The 15,642-nt window shown below is 37.8% G+C and overlaps 1 protein-coding gene across 2 annotated transcripts in view; it reads left to right on the top strand.

The window, feature by feature from the left end:
* The window catches only part of NR3C1 (nuclear receptor subfamily 3, group C, member 1 (glucocorticoid receptor)), a 100,738-nt gene that overhangs the window by 55,368 nt on the left and 29,728 nt on the right, over positions 1–15,642 (top strand). Inside the window, exon 2 of one of the 2 annotated variants that reach the window (XM_005881104.2) lies at positions 13,731–13,894. In XM_005881104.2, the coding sequence (XP_005881166.1) occupies positions 13,731–13,894 (164 nt within the window). Of the gene's footprint in view, positions 1–13,730; positions 13,898–15,642 lie in introns of both variants that reach the window. The other variant, XM_005881103.2, reaches the window with a different exon arrangement.

Here is a 15,642-nt window from a genome sequence, read left to right as displayed (position 1 = left end):
AGGGGGGGAGGTGGCCGGGGGGAGGTCAATGGGGGAAAAAGGAGACATATATAATACATATGTAATACTTTAAACAATAAAAAAAGCCACTTTAATTAAGTTTTCTTTTAACTTAAATTCTTTATTGTTTAAAGTATTACATGAGTCTCCTTTTCCCCCCACTGACCTCTCCCGGGCAGCTCCCACTCCCTATAAATATTCTTAAACAGACATTGAACTGATTTTGACCCCTGCCTTTATTCCCCATTTCTGAGCCTTTTGGAAGTCCTGTCATACTAAGGAGGTTGCTTCTTATTTCTCCACTGGTGACTTAACAGACTCCAGAATGCCCAGTCCCGTGTCAAATGCTGCTGGTGTTATCTCTTCTCTCCCTTCCCCACACCCCCAAGCATTGTGATATGATTGACAAAATATCACTTCTCTTGTCTTTAGTCTTAAAAACAAATGCCATTCTTTTTCATTTTACTGGGTTCCAGAGGGAGCTGAAATAAAATCATGTGCTAACAATATCATGTTTAACCAGAACTACATTTGGCCAGTCATTTTATTTTCAAGCTCACATACACTTCAAACTATAATATGGCTAAAAGAAGTATTCTCACGTGAGCATATAGTAAAGGCTGTGAACATCACAGGCCTGTATACCATCCAAAATGAAATATTTTAAAATATGACTTAAAATTAGGGCTTTCTAGATATGTCCTCAATAGATTGTGTCGAAATACTTAGTGTGTAAAACATTCTTACTATTTGAGAAGACAAACACCCCAATAGAGAAATAAGCAATTTTCATCAGATTATTAACCAGATTTGTTTTCTGTTAGGAGTGAATAAGAGGGAATGCAAAACAAGCCTGCTTTCTAGCGAGAAAGGGAGGGTAGGCAGTTTAACAACGTGTGCAAAAGACTCTGAATCTGTCCACCGGCTTCCCTGTCCTTCTAGGAATTTAATATGTAATCAAAGATGTTTGTAAAGGTTTCTGCAGTGGTGTTTATGATAGTGAGAAAACAAAAACAGAATAACCAGTAAGGAGCGAATGAGTAAATTAGAACTGAATACTTTGCAAACATCAAAGACTGTTGTAATAAAAGATTATCTGTTGACACGGGAATTTTTCTCAAAATGTTGTGATGAACAGCAAATGAACAGAACTTCGCATGTAAAAAGCCACATACATGGCAGTCACCTCTGGTGTTATTCCCAAATTAAATACATACAAAAAAATTTTAAAGATTAAGGATATGTGTAAAATGTTTATTATTCTCTAAAAAAAAGTATGATAGCTTTATTTTTTTAATTTCTTTTTTTTTGGTGTTTTTCAAATTTTCTAACTAAGTATTAGTTTTATAATTTAAAAAGTATCTTCCAACTTTTTATTTGTCCTAGTTGTATATTTCCAAATGAATAAAAAGCAGTAATCTTGGAGTAGATTATGGACTCGATATAAAGAGATGAACTACGAAAAAAATAGTTTGGGCTTTCTGGACACAGCGATGAGTTTTTCTCAGTGTGGCGATCTTGCTTACATTGAGTTTATTTAGTTTTCCTTTCCCACATCAGTAAAAAATGGAGCCAGGCAACACTTAGAACTGCCTTAGCATGTTAACACTTTGCTGTCCTTGATGTTTGTGTACCAACAGCCCCACCAACATAGTCAACCAGCCATTTCCACTATCCACTGAAGGGGCGTCAAATCTGAGCCCTTCCTGTTCTCTATTGGTCACTGTTTCTCATTCTGCTCAGGTTTAGGGTTTATGCTACATTTCAGAAATCACACACACACAAGAAATTCCTTTATATTAGTTTACTCTTTTGGGCACTGTGAAAAAACTAAAATTCCCAACAGGAATGTTCTCAGATACTATTTACATCCTTTTGCTACCCTTTTTAGGGAGGGGACAGATTTCCTCCTCAGGCTATCTAAGTAGTCAAAGCTTTGCTAACTGCCCCCATTGTAATTGTGAAAGATTCTCTTCTTCCTCTTGCTTGGTCTTCTCAATTCTTACAGCTGGGGTGTTAAGATCCTGTCAGTGATTTTTATAGAAAGTGATGGATAAGTAAAAAACCAAATAAACACTTGGGGTGTCCAAACAGACTTAAAATAAGCCCAGAATAGCGGAACTCATGCACCAACAGTCCGTATCATGATGGGATGTTTTACAGTTCTAAAACTTATCAGCTTTCAGTATTTATGTGGGAGAATCATTTGTCAACAATGAAACATTTTGTCCAGAGTTGTCAGATATTTATGCTACAGATTAATAATTTGTCCTTAAAGTATTAAGTTTGTGATGATATTTTGTCAGATGGTAGATTCTTGTGTTCTATTTTAAACAACTGATGAAAGTTTTGTCAACGTCGTTGTTTTATTGGTCCCTTTTCTCCCCTGGCCCTCTCAAGACCCTATAGTTTTGTTGTTGTTGCTCTGCTTAACTGTGTTGAATTGTGACATTTTGGGAAGTGATAATTTCGTTGAAAGTAACAAGTCTAAAAAAAACTTGATATTTTAAATTGAGGACTTTATTTTCAGAAGTTTCATTTCTCTTGGACTTTGGAGCGAGGGTTTGCTGGGAATGTCGGCTCTGCACTGGTATTCGGCCAGCTGGTTCCTGCACACAAAACGTGCTGCTTACATAAGAACTCAGCTTTCACATGCTGTCTAATGGCTGACTACTCACATTCTTATTCTCTTGAGGAGGGATTTAGTTTAGTTAGAGTAATTTTTATAATACTTCTGCGAAGATACAAACTTTGACAGAGCTTCTCAGACAACTTGGAGAGAATTACAGTATTGGTTTTATTTTTAAATCTGCAAATTATTTTAGAAATAGAATTACTATTGATCATAAATGCTTATCAATTTCAAAGCTTCCCGATGGGAAATTTTCCACTGCAACAATAGTTACTATTTATTTTCAAAAAAGTGCTGCCTGTGCCCTTGAAATTTTTACATACTGAAGAATACCCCCAAAACTTTAAAACAAAAATCACAACATCAGTTGCTTTCAGAGTTTCTCTTCCATTCCCATATGGTTTCTAAAATGTTAGTGGATACTATTTTAGAAGAAACAGAAGTTACTTTTCTGTTGAAAAATTTAGAATGAATATCTAAAATGAACTGCAGTAATCAATACTTATGTGGGCTGTGAAAAACAAACCAAAGCACTTTTTTGTGTGCTAAATTTAGCAAAAGTAAAACTACATGATAGTTTATGTTGCTTCTCACTGTTATTTATGAAATTTTATTGAGGAAAGGGGTGTGTGTACAAATACATGTAAGTGAGAGTACATATTATATACAGTGCCACAATACATTATATTTTCAATATGTTTTGACTGATATTTAATTATATAATATTCCAATGGACCTTACCAAAGTAAGGCAATTACTGAATTTTAGCACAATTTACGTGTAGTTTTTAAAAATGTTGCCAGCCTTTTTTTTTATCTGGAGAATGCAGGGTGAAGAGATAATAAATGGGTATTGGTAAAAAGTATTAATTCTAGATAACTGTTCCTTTGGGCATCTGTCGACCTTAGTATCTGTAAAATAGGAGATGTAATATCTTATAGTTAGTATCACTAACTATAATTTGTTCTATTTAATCTACCATACAGTTAGATAACCAGAAGTTTATTATTTGTATGTGCCAAAAACATAAAAAGCACCAGACTTGGAATCTTGAGTTCAAATTTAAACTTAGCCTTCTCAGCAGTATCATATGGTGTTTTAGGGACAGTTCTCTAACATTTGTGTCTTAATTTCTGCACCTGTAATATGGGATAGTGAGATCTCTAAGGATAGTGATGAAGACTATAGACCAGTGATGGCGAACCTATGACACGCATGTCATTTTTTTGGTTGATTTTTCTTTGTTAAATGGCATTTAAATATATAAAATAAATATCAAAAATATAAGTCTTTGTTTTACTATGGCAAATATCACAAAAAATTTCTATATGTGACACGGCACCAGAGTTAAGTTAGGGTTTTTCATGCCGAAACCGGTTTGGCTCAGTGGATAGAGCGTCGGCCTGCGGACTGAAGGGTCCCAGGTTCGATTCCGGTCAAGGGCATGTACCTGGGTTGCGGGCACATCCCCGGTGGGAGATGTGCAGGAGGCAGCTGATCGATGTTTCTCTCTCATTGATGTTTCTAACTCTCTATCTCTCTCCCTTCCTCTCTGTAAAAAATCAATAAAATATATTTTAAAAAAAAATTCTATATGTGACACGGCACCAGAGTTAAGTTAGGGTTTTTCAAAATGCTGACACGCTGAGCTCAAAAGGTTCGCCATCACTGCTATAGACTATATATCAGATGCCTAACCACATAAGGAGTGCTAAATAAATGTAGCTGTTACCATGTAACCAGGTTGAATGCGTAATTGTGGTACCGTATATTTAGCACCCTTACATTGAATAATTACAATTTTTTGGCTTTATCGGTCTTTTAAACATCAGTTGACATGTTAGTTTTTACCCATAATTTTTTCTAGTCAATTGATATAAATCTTCCATCCATAAAATTGGTAGTGTGGACAAAAGATAGTTCCTTTCTAGTTAAGGCTGTATAACATTAAGTTCATATTACTTAAATTGTTACCCATTTTCCAAAGCAGTGCAAAAATAACTTCACATAATTTTATATCCACACCTGGATACTTCGGTGGAGCAGTATATTTCAGAAAAATCAAATGCATCTCAAAAAATTCTGAGTTCTTATATGTTAGTGAAACATACTGCTTCAGAGCAAAATTGGTGTTGGGAACATATAGAACACTCCTGGTTCTAGTCATACTTTTGATACGTGGTCTCCATGTTAATTCAGTACTTAATGGCTAACATGGAATTATCTTAACAATTTAGAATATGAAAATGTTAATTTAAGATTTAAGTCAATATAACAAGTATCTAAAGAAAAAATGGAAGTGACCTGAATACTTTCATATCATTTAATTATAATTTCTTCTCCACTATGATACGAAGGATAGTCAGAAGAAGGAATTATTTTTGATGGTTAACTTTACCTCAAGACTCTCTACTTGGTGACGCACACAGTGTTTTAAAAACTATCAGGCTAAGCAGACATTACCGTGCAGGTGCCTGCAATCATGAGGGTGAGGAACATGGATTTTAGAACCAGGCAGTGCTAAATTCAAAATCAGGTGTGCCAGTGTGACTTCGGGTAAGCACATGGCTTAACTTCTGTATTCTCATCTGTAAAATGGACTAGTAGTAAGGATAATTTGAGATAAATATTAAGAAACCTCTCCATGGGGCTCAGCATACAAAATTAAAAATCAGTCAGTTGGTTTTCAATGCGATTATTGCTATGAGTTTTATTTCACCCACTGAAAACCTTTTTGGTCTCAGATTTTTCATCTAACTGCCTGTATTGCAGGTGGCCACTGAGTCACTTTTACATCATCCTAAAGACTACGTTCTTATTTCTTCTTTCCTCTTCCAGGGACAAGTTTTCCAGTGTTTTCACTATCTATTAAATACTTAAAATTATTCCTTTAAATTGCTTTAGTGGGTATTTAGAAACTAGGGTGTGAAGTGAGAGCATCATCAAAACCTGAGGGAAATGTAGGTAACAAAGAACAACAACAATGAACACACCTTGTCAGGTAGAGTGGCATGATAGCAAAACAAGAAGTTCTCCCACTAATGTAAGAATCTAAGAATCGAGGCCTGGACTCTTGACTCAGGGACGGGAGGGATAGGTGTGTGGCCTTAGATCAAGTCGAGGTTGGTTCTGGGGGCTTTGTTCTTACTTTATACTAACATAAATATGAGTATTTTAAAAGCTGTTCTGTATTTGTTTGATTTTACAAGCATCTTAGTAAGGATTTAGGAATTGTGCTAATTGTGCAGAATGAGATAAATATTAGTTTGTGGATCATTTGAAAATTTAGCCAAACAATACAGACTGTTACACAATTTTAAGGCAACTGTGTTTACCAGCTTGACCCTTACTCGGACAAAAATCTTGATTTGCAAATAATTGGAAGCAGGCATGGGAAATTTGCTCCCTTTCAGTGTGCATCACTGAGACATCAAATCTCAGCCAGCAAAGTTGAAGGCATTGTGCTTCAGTTTGAAGACATAGATCCACCTTCGCCTCTCAGTTATGCCACTTTATCAGAGTGAGGGGGGTGGAATACTGGTTAAGAATGCTAGTTTTGGTGTCAGAAAGACCTGGGTTTGAATCCTGACTTTTTTAGTTACTATGTCACCCTAGGCAAGTAAACTTCTCTAAATATCAGTTTCCTCATCTGTAAAACATTGAAAATAGTACCCACCTCATAGGTTTGTGGAGAAGATTAAAGGGGATAATGTATATAACGAAAGAACTTGCATAGTGAGGTGATACCTATATTGTGGGTATAATCTCATAAATATCTACCATGTTAGCTGCCTCAAATTCTTTTACAGAACATGTGAAGATATAACAATAAATGGGTTAAATAAAATAACATACTGAACCCTGGACAAGATGCTGGGCTCTACCGGAAAGGAATTATTGATAAAAACATACCACTACATTGGAATGTTTTCTGGGATCACTGGTATAAAGTGATACATGGCAGTGTTTAAGGGAACCTAGAGGTTGTCATGGATCAGAAAGGCATGGTGGACACTCCAGTCACTTCATAAATATTTGAAGAATACACGATCCCTACCTAAGGTGATAAAGAACCAAATGGTTGCTGTAGAGGAGTGGGCATATGATTGGAGAAAGAGGAACCAGCTTGGGACCATGTTGCGCTTGTACTATATCTAATGGAGGAGCCCAGAGGCACTTAATCATGATGGGCAAAAAGAGTTTAGCAGTGAGGTGAAGTGGATGGAGTGGAAGGAGAAGCAGCCGGAGCCAGGAGACTGCTTAGAATAAACCATTGCAGTGGTTAAGGCAAGGAGTGAGAGAAGGCATGCATTTAGGTGGCGGTGGGAGTGGGCAGGAAGAAAAAGGTACATGGTGTAGTGATATAGGAAGTAATAAATAGAATGTGGGAAAGGGGTTGGAATTGGCAAAATGTCTGCTTTTAAGCTTGGGTTACTAAGTATAGTGAGGGGAACTCAAGTCCCTCTCAGAATAAGATATTTAGAAATGTTACTATTGTAGTTAAGGTGGAAATGAATGGTGTTTTGGATTTTTGTCGCCTTTATTCAAGTATTTCACAGCAGTTATATTACAAATTGCAGTAAATGTTCAGAATTCCAGAATTCAATAAATATATATCTAGGGTTGAAACCGGTGGCCATGGAGCTGTTTGTAAGCTTGAATGTCACCTGTGATTAACTTTACATCCTTTCATGACTGGATTTCCCTCACATACCAATGTACTTGTAGTTTCACCAGATTTCATTTTTAGGGAGTAGGGAAATAATGTTACCTTCCCTTTCTTAATGTTGGTTCAGCTGCGGTGCTATTCCGTAGGTATCTGCATACATAGTGAGATGTATGTTAGAAGAAGGCAGTAAGTGTGCCATTGTATCCATCCTGTTCTTGCCTTCTTTGAAGATGCCACATTCATAGTTAGTACCACCAAATCAGTGGTCCTTCAGCTAATTCAGGCATAAATGGGCATTCAGAAATATCATTGCCTGGTGTGTATAGCTGAATATTTACCTTTTTCCTAATGAGAAAAGATAAGAAAAATGCAGCTGACTTTAATGTGTAATAACCACCATTTAGGGCTAGCACTAAAGAGAAAAATAAAGTTAAATTACTGGCTCAAGTTAATCAATATGGCTGTCCCTGGCCTCAGCTCTGTTTTGAATCTCTTTTTTGGATTTGTCTTGAGTCAAATAATATTTGGAGCTGCCTCAGGACAGTTGCTCCATTTTTAAAGATAGTTCATAAGATTTTAAAATGTTGCTGGTCCTTGTTAAATTTTTTCCTCTTCTTATTGCTTATAGCTTTATGACAAGGGTTTCTTAACCCCTCAGCACTACTGACATTTGCAGCTGGGTAATTCTTTGCTGGGGGGTGTGGGGGGAGTAGGGTGTCCTGCGTAGTGTGAGATGTTTAGCAGCACCCTAGCCTCTTCACCAGATGCCAGTAGCATTTCCCCAGTTTTGACAACCAATAACATTTCCAGCCAATGCTAAACATCCCCTGGAGACCAAAACTGCTCCCAGTCGAGAATCACTGCTTTATGGTATTGGGACAAAACTGGTAAACCAATGAGAACATACCTAATTCCATTTGTAGTTGATAAAAAATTAACCCAGTTGTAGCAGCTTTATTTCCAAATTTTCCCCCATGTTAATGTATACTTGTTCTCTGAGGTGATAATATGGTTTTGCTTGTTTTCCCAAATGGATTCATTGCATTTCATTGAAAAGCTGTTGATTAAATTCATTTAAATTGAAGGGTAAGCCAACCTGCCAATAGGGTTTGTAATAGTTTAGCATCTCTGTTCCTTTCTCTCTGGGGAAAGCCTCTAACGTAGTGAGCAATATGTATCATTCTGCCAGGTACCCTACAGTCCCCACTTAGAAATAGGGCAATTGAGATTTAAAGAGATTAAACGGTCACCAAGCTCCTACATTGCCGTTAGGTAATGAATTCTGGCTTGTCTGACTTGACGTCCTCACTATTCTCTATGATAGCAATTCTCATTATGTGGCCCATGGATCCCAGGGAGACCCCAAGGTCTTTTCACAACGATTTTCATGATTATACATAGTTTTTATTTGCTGTTTTCACTTTTTTGATGTTTGCAAGAATAGTACAACAGTAATGATTAATAAAACTACTGGCATCTTAGGGTACAGTAGTCACTGTATTCACTGCCATGCATTCGTGTTTGTTTGTTTTTATTTTTTTTTCTTTTAAAAATATATTTTATTGATTTTTTATAGAGAGGGATAGAGAGCTAGAAACATCGATGAGAGAGAAACATCGATCAGCTGCCTCCTACACACCTCCCACTGGGGATGTGCCTGCAACCAAGGTACATGCCCTTGACTGGAATCGAACCCGGGACCCTTCAGTCCGCAGGCCGACGCTCTATCCACTGAGCCAAACCAGTAGGGCATGTTTGTTTGTTTTTAAAAGAAAGCCAGTTTCTATTAAGAATATCCTTGAGGAAGCAAATACTAATTCCATTAACTCTCTACCCTTGAGAAGGTGTCTTTTAAATGTCCTTCTGTGTGACAAAATGGGCAGGCGCAGAGCGCTCTGTGCTGCGTGTAGCATCCGAAGGCTGTCTCCGAGGAAAGCATGCGTAAGATGAAGTTGTGAGCTGAACAAGCCACTTGTTCATGGTATACCATGGACCAGCTACAATTTTCAGCCTCTGTTACTTGGCATGTTTTCTCAAAAATGACTGAAGTGAGCTTATCACTTCAAGGAAGACAACTGACAGTATTTGTTACCAGTTGATAAAAATTAGAACTTCTAAACAAAATTTAGAACTTTGGAAGACACAACTGCCACTGTGAGTTTAACAAATGTGACTCCTTTATATTGCGTAATGAACTGTGTCAACACTTGGAAGGTCTGCATAACTCAGGGAACCAATGTTTTCCAAATGACTAATGCGTGACAGGACAGAATCAGGCATGGGTGAAAGATCCTTTCAAAGTGCAAGACAAACCAATGGATTTTAATGTAACAGACTTCCAAGAAGTTCGCTGATACGGTTTCAGATTCCAGATCGAAACACTAACCTTTACAAAACGACATTGTCGAATTTTGGTAGATTATAAAAACTATATATCTACCATTATCTGAACTTAAACTTTTAAAGGGACCATTAACCTAAGGTGCTCCAGAAGGGAAGGAGGGATTGGGGGAGAGAGAAAAAAGAAGTTAATGGGGAAGGGGGCTGTTGAAGAGAGGATTGTTTGATGATCATCAAGTGTATGTCCAATATTTTATATGAGTGTGGATATATCATCCACACAAAAATTCCTAAAATGGTAGTAATAAGGAAACAGACTCAGGAGTTGTCAGCCAGCCACTGTTGCGCAGGAGCTAGGATTTGAAACCAGATTTGTCTGTACATGTAGCTGATTATCTTCCTAGCAGTATATGACACAAGAGGCAGTTAAAAGATATTCTGCTACTCCTACCTAGATCTGTTTCAAGATTTTGTTACCATTTCGGGATTGCATTTCATGTATGACATGGCTTCCTTATAAGATATGACCGCTGTATCCTCACAGGGCCTGGCATTCAGGTGCCAGGAAGTACGTGCTTAATGAAAGGGTGTAATTTGCCTGAACATTTTACATGCTTCTCAAGGTGTATGATTAATTTTTATAATCCATTCATGACTATCCATCAGTGATCCTCCTTCCATCGGTTGCTTTTCTTGCAAGAGAATTAAATGGAAAAACACAGTTTTATACATGTTTTTTCCTCTCGTAACATAAGTAGCCTCAGGAATAATGTAGTGTCCATTCTGAATGGGAAACTGCCTTCAAGTGTTCACCTGAAATAAAGCATTTTGTTCACATGATTCTTCACTTAAAAGAAAGGACCCTGGACGTAGTCAGTTACTAACAGAACCTCAGCATCTTCAGAATGTTTGGCATCACTGTAAACACACATTGAGCAAAGACCAGGACATTCTAGCTTTTTCATGCAAAGAGAGTGAAATATGCACTCGTATCCTGGGGTGCTTTTTATCTCTCTCTGCCATGGATCATTTAAAAATGGCGATTCCATATGGTTTTCCTTTGAGTTCTAACTATTTTGTTGTACCCTAGCCCTTTTAGCAATATCACAGGGTCACATTTGCAATTTAATACCATTTTAAAGTCATCCATTCTCCCAATGGTGTTCTTTATAGGCCATCATAGTCCTCATATTTGTGTGAGAAAAACTGATTCTTTTCCACTGATGTCTGTGGTATACTTGGCAGTTTTCTGCATACTCAGTTCCTATCTGATGTTGCCCAGAATGACCGCCTGAAGGGATGCCAAGAGCCTGACTTAAGTTCCAGATTTTTAGCTGCAGTTCTACCAACCCATTTGTTCGTTTAGTTTTAACTTTCCCTTTTGTCATCTGTAGCTCACAGTGCAGTGGCCTGAACGCTCTTGCAGATGCTCTAATTTATAAGTGAGAATTTGGGAATGCTGTGCTACATTTTAGACTTAAAACTACTTTCCAGTTATATAATACTTATATAATGCTTTTTATAAAGTCTCCAGTGTTGCTGAAAGAGAAAAGAATGCTTGACTTTCTACATATTCTCTTTTCACCACACACACACACACACACACACACACTGTCCTTCCCAGTTCGCTCATGAGGAAACAGGCTCAGCCCTTTTAAGTGGGGGAGCTGGGATTGAGACCTGTCCGTGTAATCACAGAAGGCTCCCTCATCAACCTCCTGCTTCAGCATGACCTCGTCAGAGGCTGTGGCATCCTTTTCACCAGGCTGTTGAGAGGAGAGGTGAGATTCTATTCATGGAAGTGTTTTAAAACTATAAAGTACTACAAATACTTAAAAATATTTTAAACACATATATGTAAGTATTACATATGAGAACTAAATTTCAAATATTTAAATATTGCACTTATTTTCCATAAACTAAATACACAAACAACTGGTTGGTTCCTAAAAATAGATGTCAGATGACAGATTGGCTGGGCAGGAATAGGGGCATCCCAGAGCAGAAGCCAAGGACGTTTTTGCTTCCCTGACACACTGCTCCGGTCACTCACTCCCAGGCCTTCCAGCTTCTCTGTGAAACTCGGCTCAGAGCAGCTCCTCTGCATTAGTCACGAGTTTCTATTAATCAAGGGTGGCTCCTGCCAGACCTACAGCAGAGTCCTTTCAGGTTATTTTCTTTCATTGTAGGCTTTCAATATGCACTCAGTCCACTCCCAGCGCTAGCAGAGAATCAATGCCTTGTGATAGGGAAGCATCCAGAAATTATTCACAGTAGTCAGAGAACATGTGAAACACCGGGGCGTATTCCCAGAATTGGGGTGATGGGAACGCTGTCCTGTTGACCAAGCCTCTTAGACAAACAAGGGTTGGCAAGGTGCAGTGAGCTTTATGTGAGGACAGAATTCTGGGGGAGCTTTGGGTTTAGAGACCCAGTTACTTAAAGTGACGTTTATAAAACAATTGTCGTTCTATAATTATCTTTTAATTTTTATTCCTAAAACAGAACAAAGATGTTATTTCATAAACATAATTTCTAACTATGTTGATAAGCAAAACAATTTATTTAGTTTGTGAGTTTGAGCATATTTGTAATTGAGATTTAATACACTGAGTCCTCACTTAGTGTCATCCGTAATTTCTGCGACGTTAAGCAAAATAATGTATAACAAAACAACGTTGAATGGAACAATATTGTTTGAGGACCTGCTGTACTATTATCGGCTATAGTTATAAAGGACGGCAATGGGACAGCTAAAAGAATAAGCAAATTAAGAAAATTTTAGAAAGAAGTAATGATATACTTATGAACTTTCTTATATAGTTGATAAATAATCCACTTTAATATGTGTAGTTCCAAAATCAACAGATTGCTACCATTCACAGTTTTGAAAAACACATAACTAGAGAAGGAATGGGAAGTCTCCAGAAACTCTTTTTAGAGACTTTTTAGTTACAGAAAGTTACATGCTTAGAAACTCTTTTGAGTTATACAGTGCAATATAATACAGTAACTTTGGTTCTAAAATTAGCATGTATGATGAAAATTCCTTAGGAAGATGAAACATTGGAAAGCATTGTGTGATCTATTCTGAAGTATTTCATAGTTAATTTTTTCTTCATCATTAAAAGGATCGCTGTTTTGTTGGTTTATAAATATATATATGTATATATCTTTATAAGCAAATTTGGCAGAGTGTTAAGAATGGTGAGTACAGGTAAAAAGTATATATCCATTGTACAGTTCTTTCATAGGAAAAGAATGTCTGCCTTTAAACACTAAACCTGTGCTCATTGTGGTGAAAAGTCTGCAAGATGAAAATTGAGACCCAGTACGAGAAGCAGATTCCCATTTCCACCTTCTTCTCCAGGGCATCTCTTTGGTGAAGGGTGAGGGCAGGCAGAATGGTCCTTAGTGTTGAAAGCTTCATGCTTTTTCCTGTCGTGCACTGCAATCCAGACAAGCAAGTTATGGAAAGGAATGTTTCTAAGTCCTAAGAAACTGTAAGAAGTTTTATAAAAAATTTTGACTCAAGTGGAGGACATGAGTAGAATTATAATGAGACATGATTGAATGAATAGAGATGCCTGTCCAAGATAATAAAATTAGAAAAAATTTGATACCCTAAGCAATTAAAGGGGTAGGAGGAATCTTTGGGGGAGTGATAGACATATACTATCTCTCAATCGTGGTGTTAGCTATACAACTATTTAACAAGACTCATCAACTGTATGTATACTTATAAACGGTGAGAATTATTGTATGTAAATTACACCTTAATAAAGATGATTATAAATATAAACAAATCCTAAGCAAGTAACATTGTAATGTCTAAGTGAAGCACAACTATTTAAGGAATACTTAAAAAGAAATGACCTCACTCATAATTTTGTATTGAAGAACAAAATAATTATTTGAATATGTTTAAGTAGGTGAGACATTGTGATGTTTGCTAGTATGTGAAGCCACAGTTCAGTATGAACATGCTCGCTGGGGAGGGAGAAGCTAAGAAGACTGTGTTTTGATGTGTGGGGGTTTTTTTTACAGCTGTGACAGCTAAATCCTAACGCTGCTTTCTTTCTTCTTTAGCCCTGGCATGAGACCGGATGTCAGCTCTCCTCCTGCATCCAGCTCAGCAGCATCGGGACCACCTCCCAAACTCTGCCTTGTGTGCTCTGACGAAGCGTCAGGATGTCACTATGGGGTCTTGACCTGTGGGAGCTGCAAAGTCTTCTTCAAAAGAGCAGTGGAAGGTAGTGTGTGTTTTGAAGAGTTTTTATTTTTCCTCTACTTGGTTCTTATTTCTCAGAGTGGATTTTGAAATTTCTGTTATAGGCAAAGCTCATTAAGGCTTTGTAAAGAGGGGAGAGGGAATGGCTCCTAGGTCTCTAGGGGGAAAGAGACATTTTTAAAAGCAACATAAAACAGAACTAGAATAAAATAGAAAAGTATAAACTGAAGGGAGGGTGCTTGGTCAGAGAACAGAAAGTAACTTTAAGAAAGTGGTATCAGCCCTAGCTGGTTTGGCTCAGTGGATAGAGTGTCAGACTGCGGATTGTAGGGTCCCAGGTTCGATTCCGGTCAAGGGCACATGCCCGGGTTGCGGGCTTGATTCCCAGTTGGGGGCCTGCAGGAGGCAGCCAATCAGTGATTCTCTCTCATCATTGATGTTTCTATCTCTCTCCCTCTCCCTTTCTCTCTGAAATCAATAAAATATATATATATATATATTTTTAAAGTGGTATCATGTGAAACAATGGGGTTGGATTTGGGCAGCAGCAATACTCATCGTATTAGATCGTGGGCTTTAATTCCCATAAATTAGTTGTTTTTAAAGTCACCAGCTATTTCAGTCTGGCAAAAATGAGTGACAGTGAGAAATAGGGGAGGGGGAGGGAGAGGTTGGAGGGAAAGGTATTTTGCTTTTGGGCCTGGGCACTGTGCTGAGTGGTATACAATCAACGGAAGACCTGACCCCTGCTGTCTGGGATGTAACAGTCCACTGGCAGTGAAAGGTGAGTAAACAAGGCACAGAGATTACAATACAGAGGAGCAAGTGATAAAGTGCGGAGGAGGTCAGAAAAGACCTTGATTTTACTGTACAAACATGACATTAACATAAACTTTACCTTTGTGATAGACTCGGCTTGCTGACAAGGACAACATCATCAATTCTTTAAAGGAGGAGAAATTCCTTGTATAGCAAATTATTATTAGAAGTCAGTGAATCCTCCTGTGAAAAATGCAATTCAGTCATCTGTAACACAGTTTGAAGACTGTGGCCTGAGTAGATTACCTAAAGATTACTCTGGTTTATTAATTTTTTTAATTTAAATTCTTTATTGTTTAAAGTATTACATATGTCTCCATTCCCCCCCCCCCTCACACCCCAGCACATGCCCTCACCCCCCTACTGTCTGTGTCCATTGGTTATGCTCATATGCATGCAGTCCTTTGGTTGATCTCTTACCCTCCCACACACACACACCCTCCCCTGCCTCTCCTCTGAGGGCTGACGGTCTGTTCAATGCTTCTCTGACTCTGGCTCTATTTTTGTTCATCAGTTTATGTTGTTCATTATATTCCATAAATGAGTAAGGTCATGTGATATTTATCTTCTTCTGATTGGCTTATTTCACTTAGCATAATGCTCTCCAGGTCCATCCATGCTGTTCAAATGGTAAGAGTTACTTCTTTTTTACAGCAGTGTAGTATTCCATTATGTAGATGTACCACCGTTTCTTAATCCACTTATCTGCTGATGGACACTTAGGCTGTTTCCAAATCTCAGCTATGGTAAATTGTGCTGCTATGAACATAGGGGTGCATATATCCTTTCTGATTGGAATTTTGATTTCTTGGGATATATTCCTAGAAGTGGGATCACTGGGTCAAATGGGAGTTTCATTTTTAGTTTTTTGAGGAAATTCCATACTGTTTTCCACAGTGGCTGCACCAGTCTGCATTCCCACCAGCAGTGCACGAGGGTTTCTTTTTCTCC

The sequence above is a fragment of the Myotis brandtii genome, unplaced genomic scaffold (assembly GCF_000412655.1).
Source record: "Myotis brandtii unplaced genomic scaffold, ASM41265v1 scaffold668, whole genome shotgun sequence".
Lineage (NCBI taxonomy): Eukaryota > Metazoa > Chordata > Mammalia > Chiroptera > Vespertilionidae > Myotis > Myotis brandtii.
Note: the sequence above shows the minus strand (reverse complement) of the source record. Positions and strands in the feature narration are given on the sequence as shown.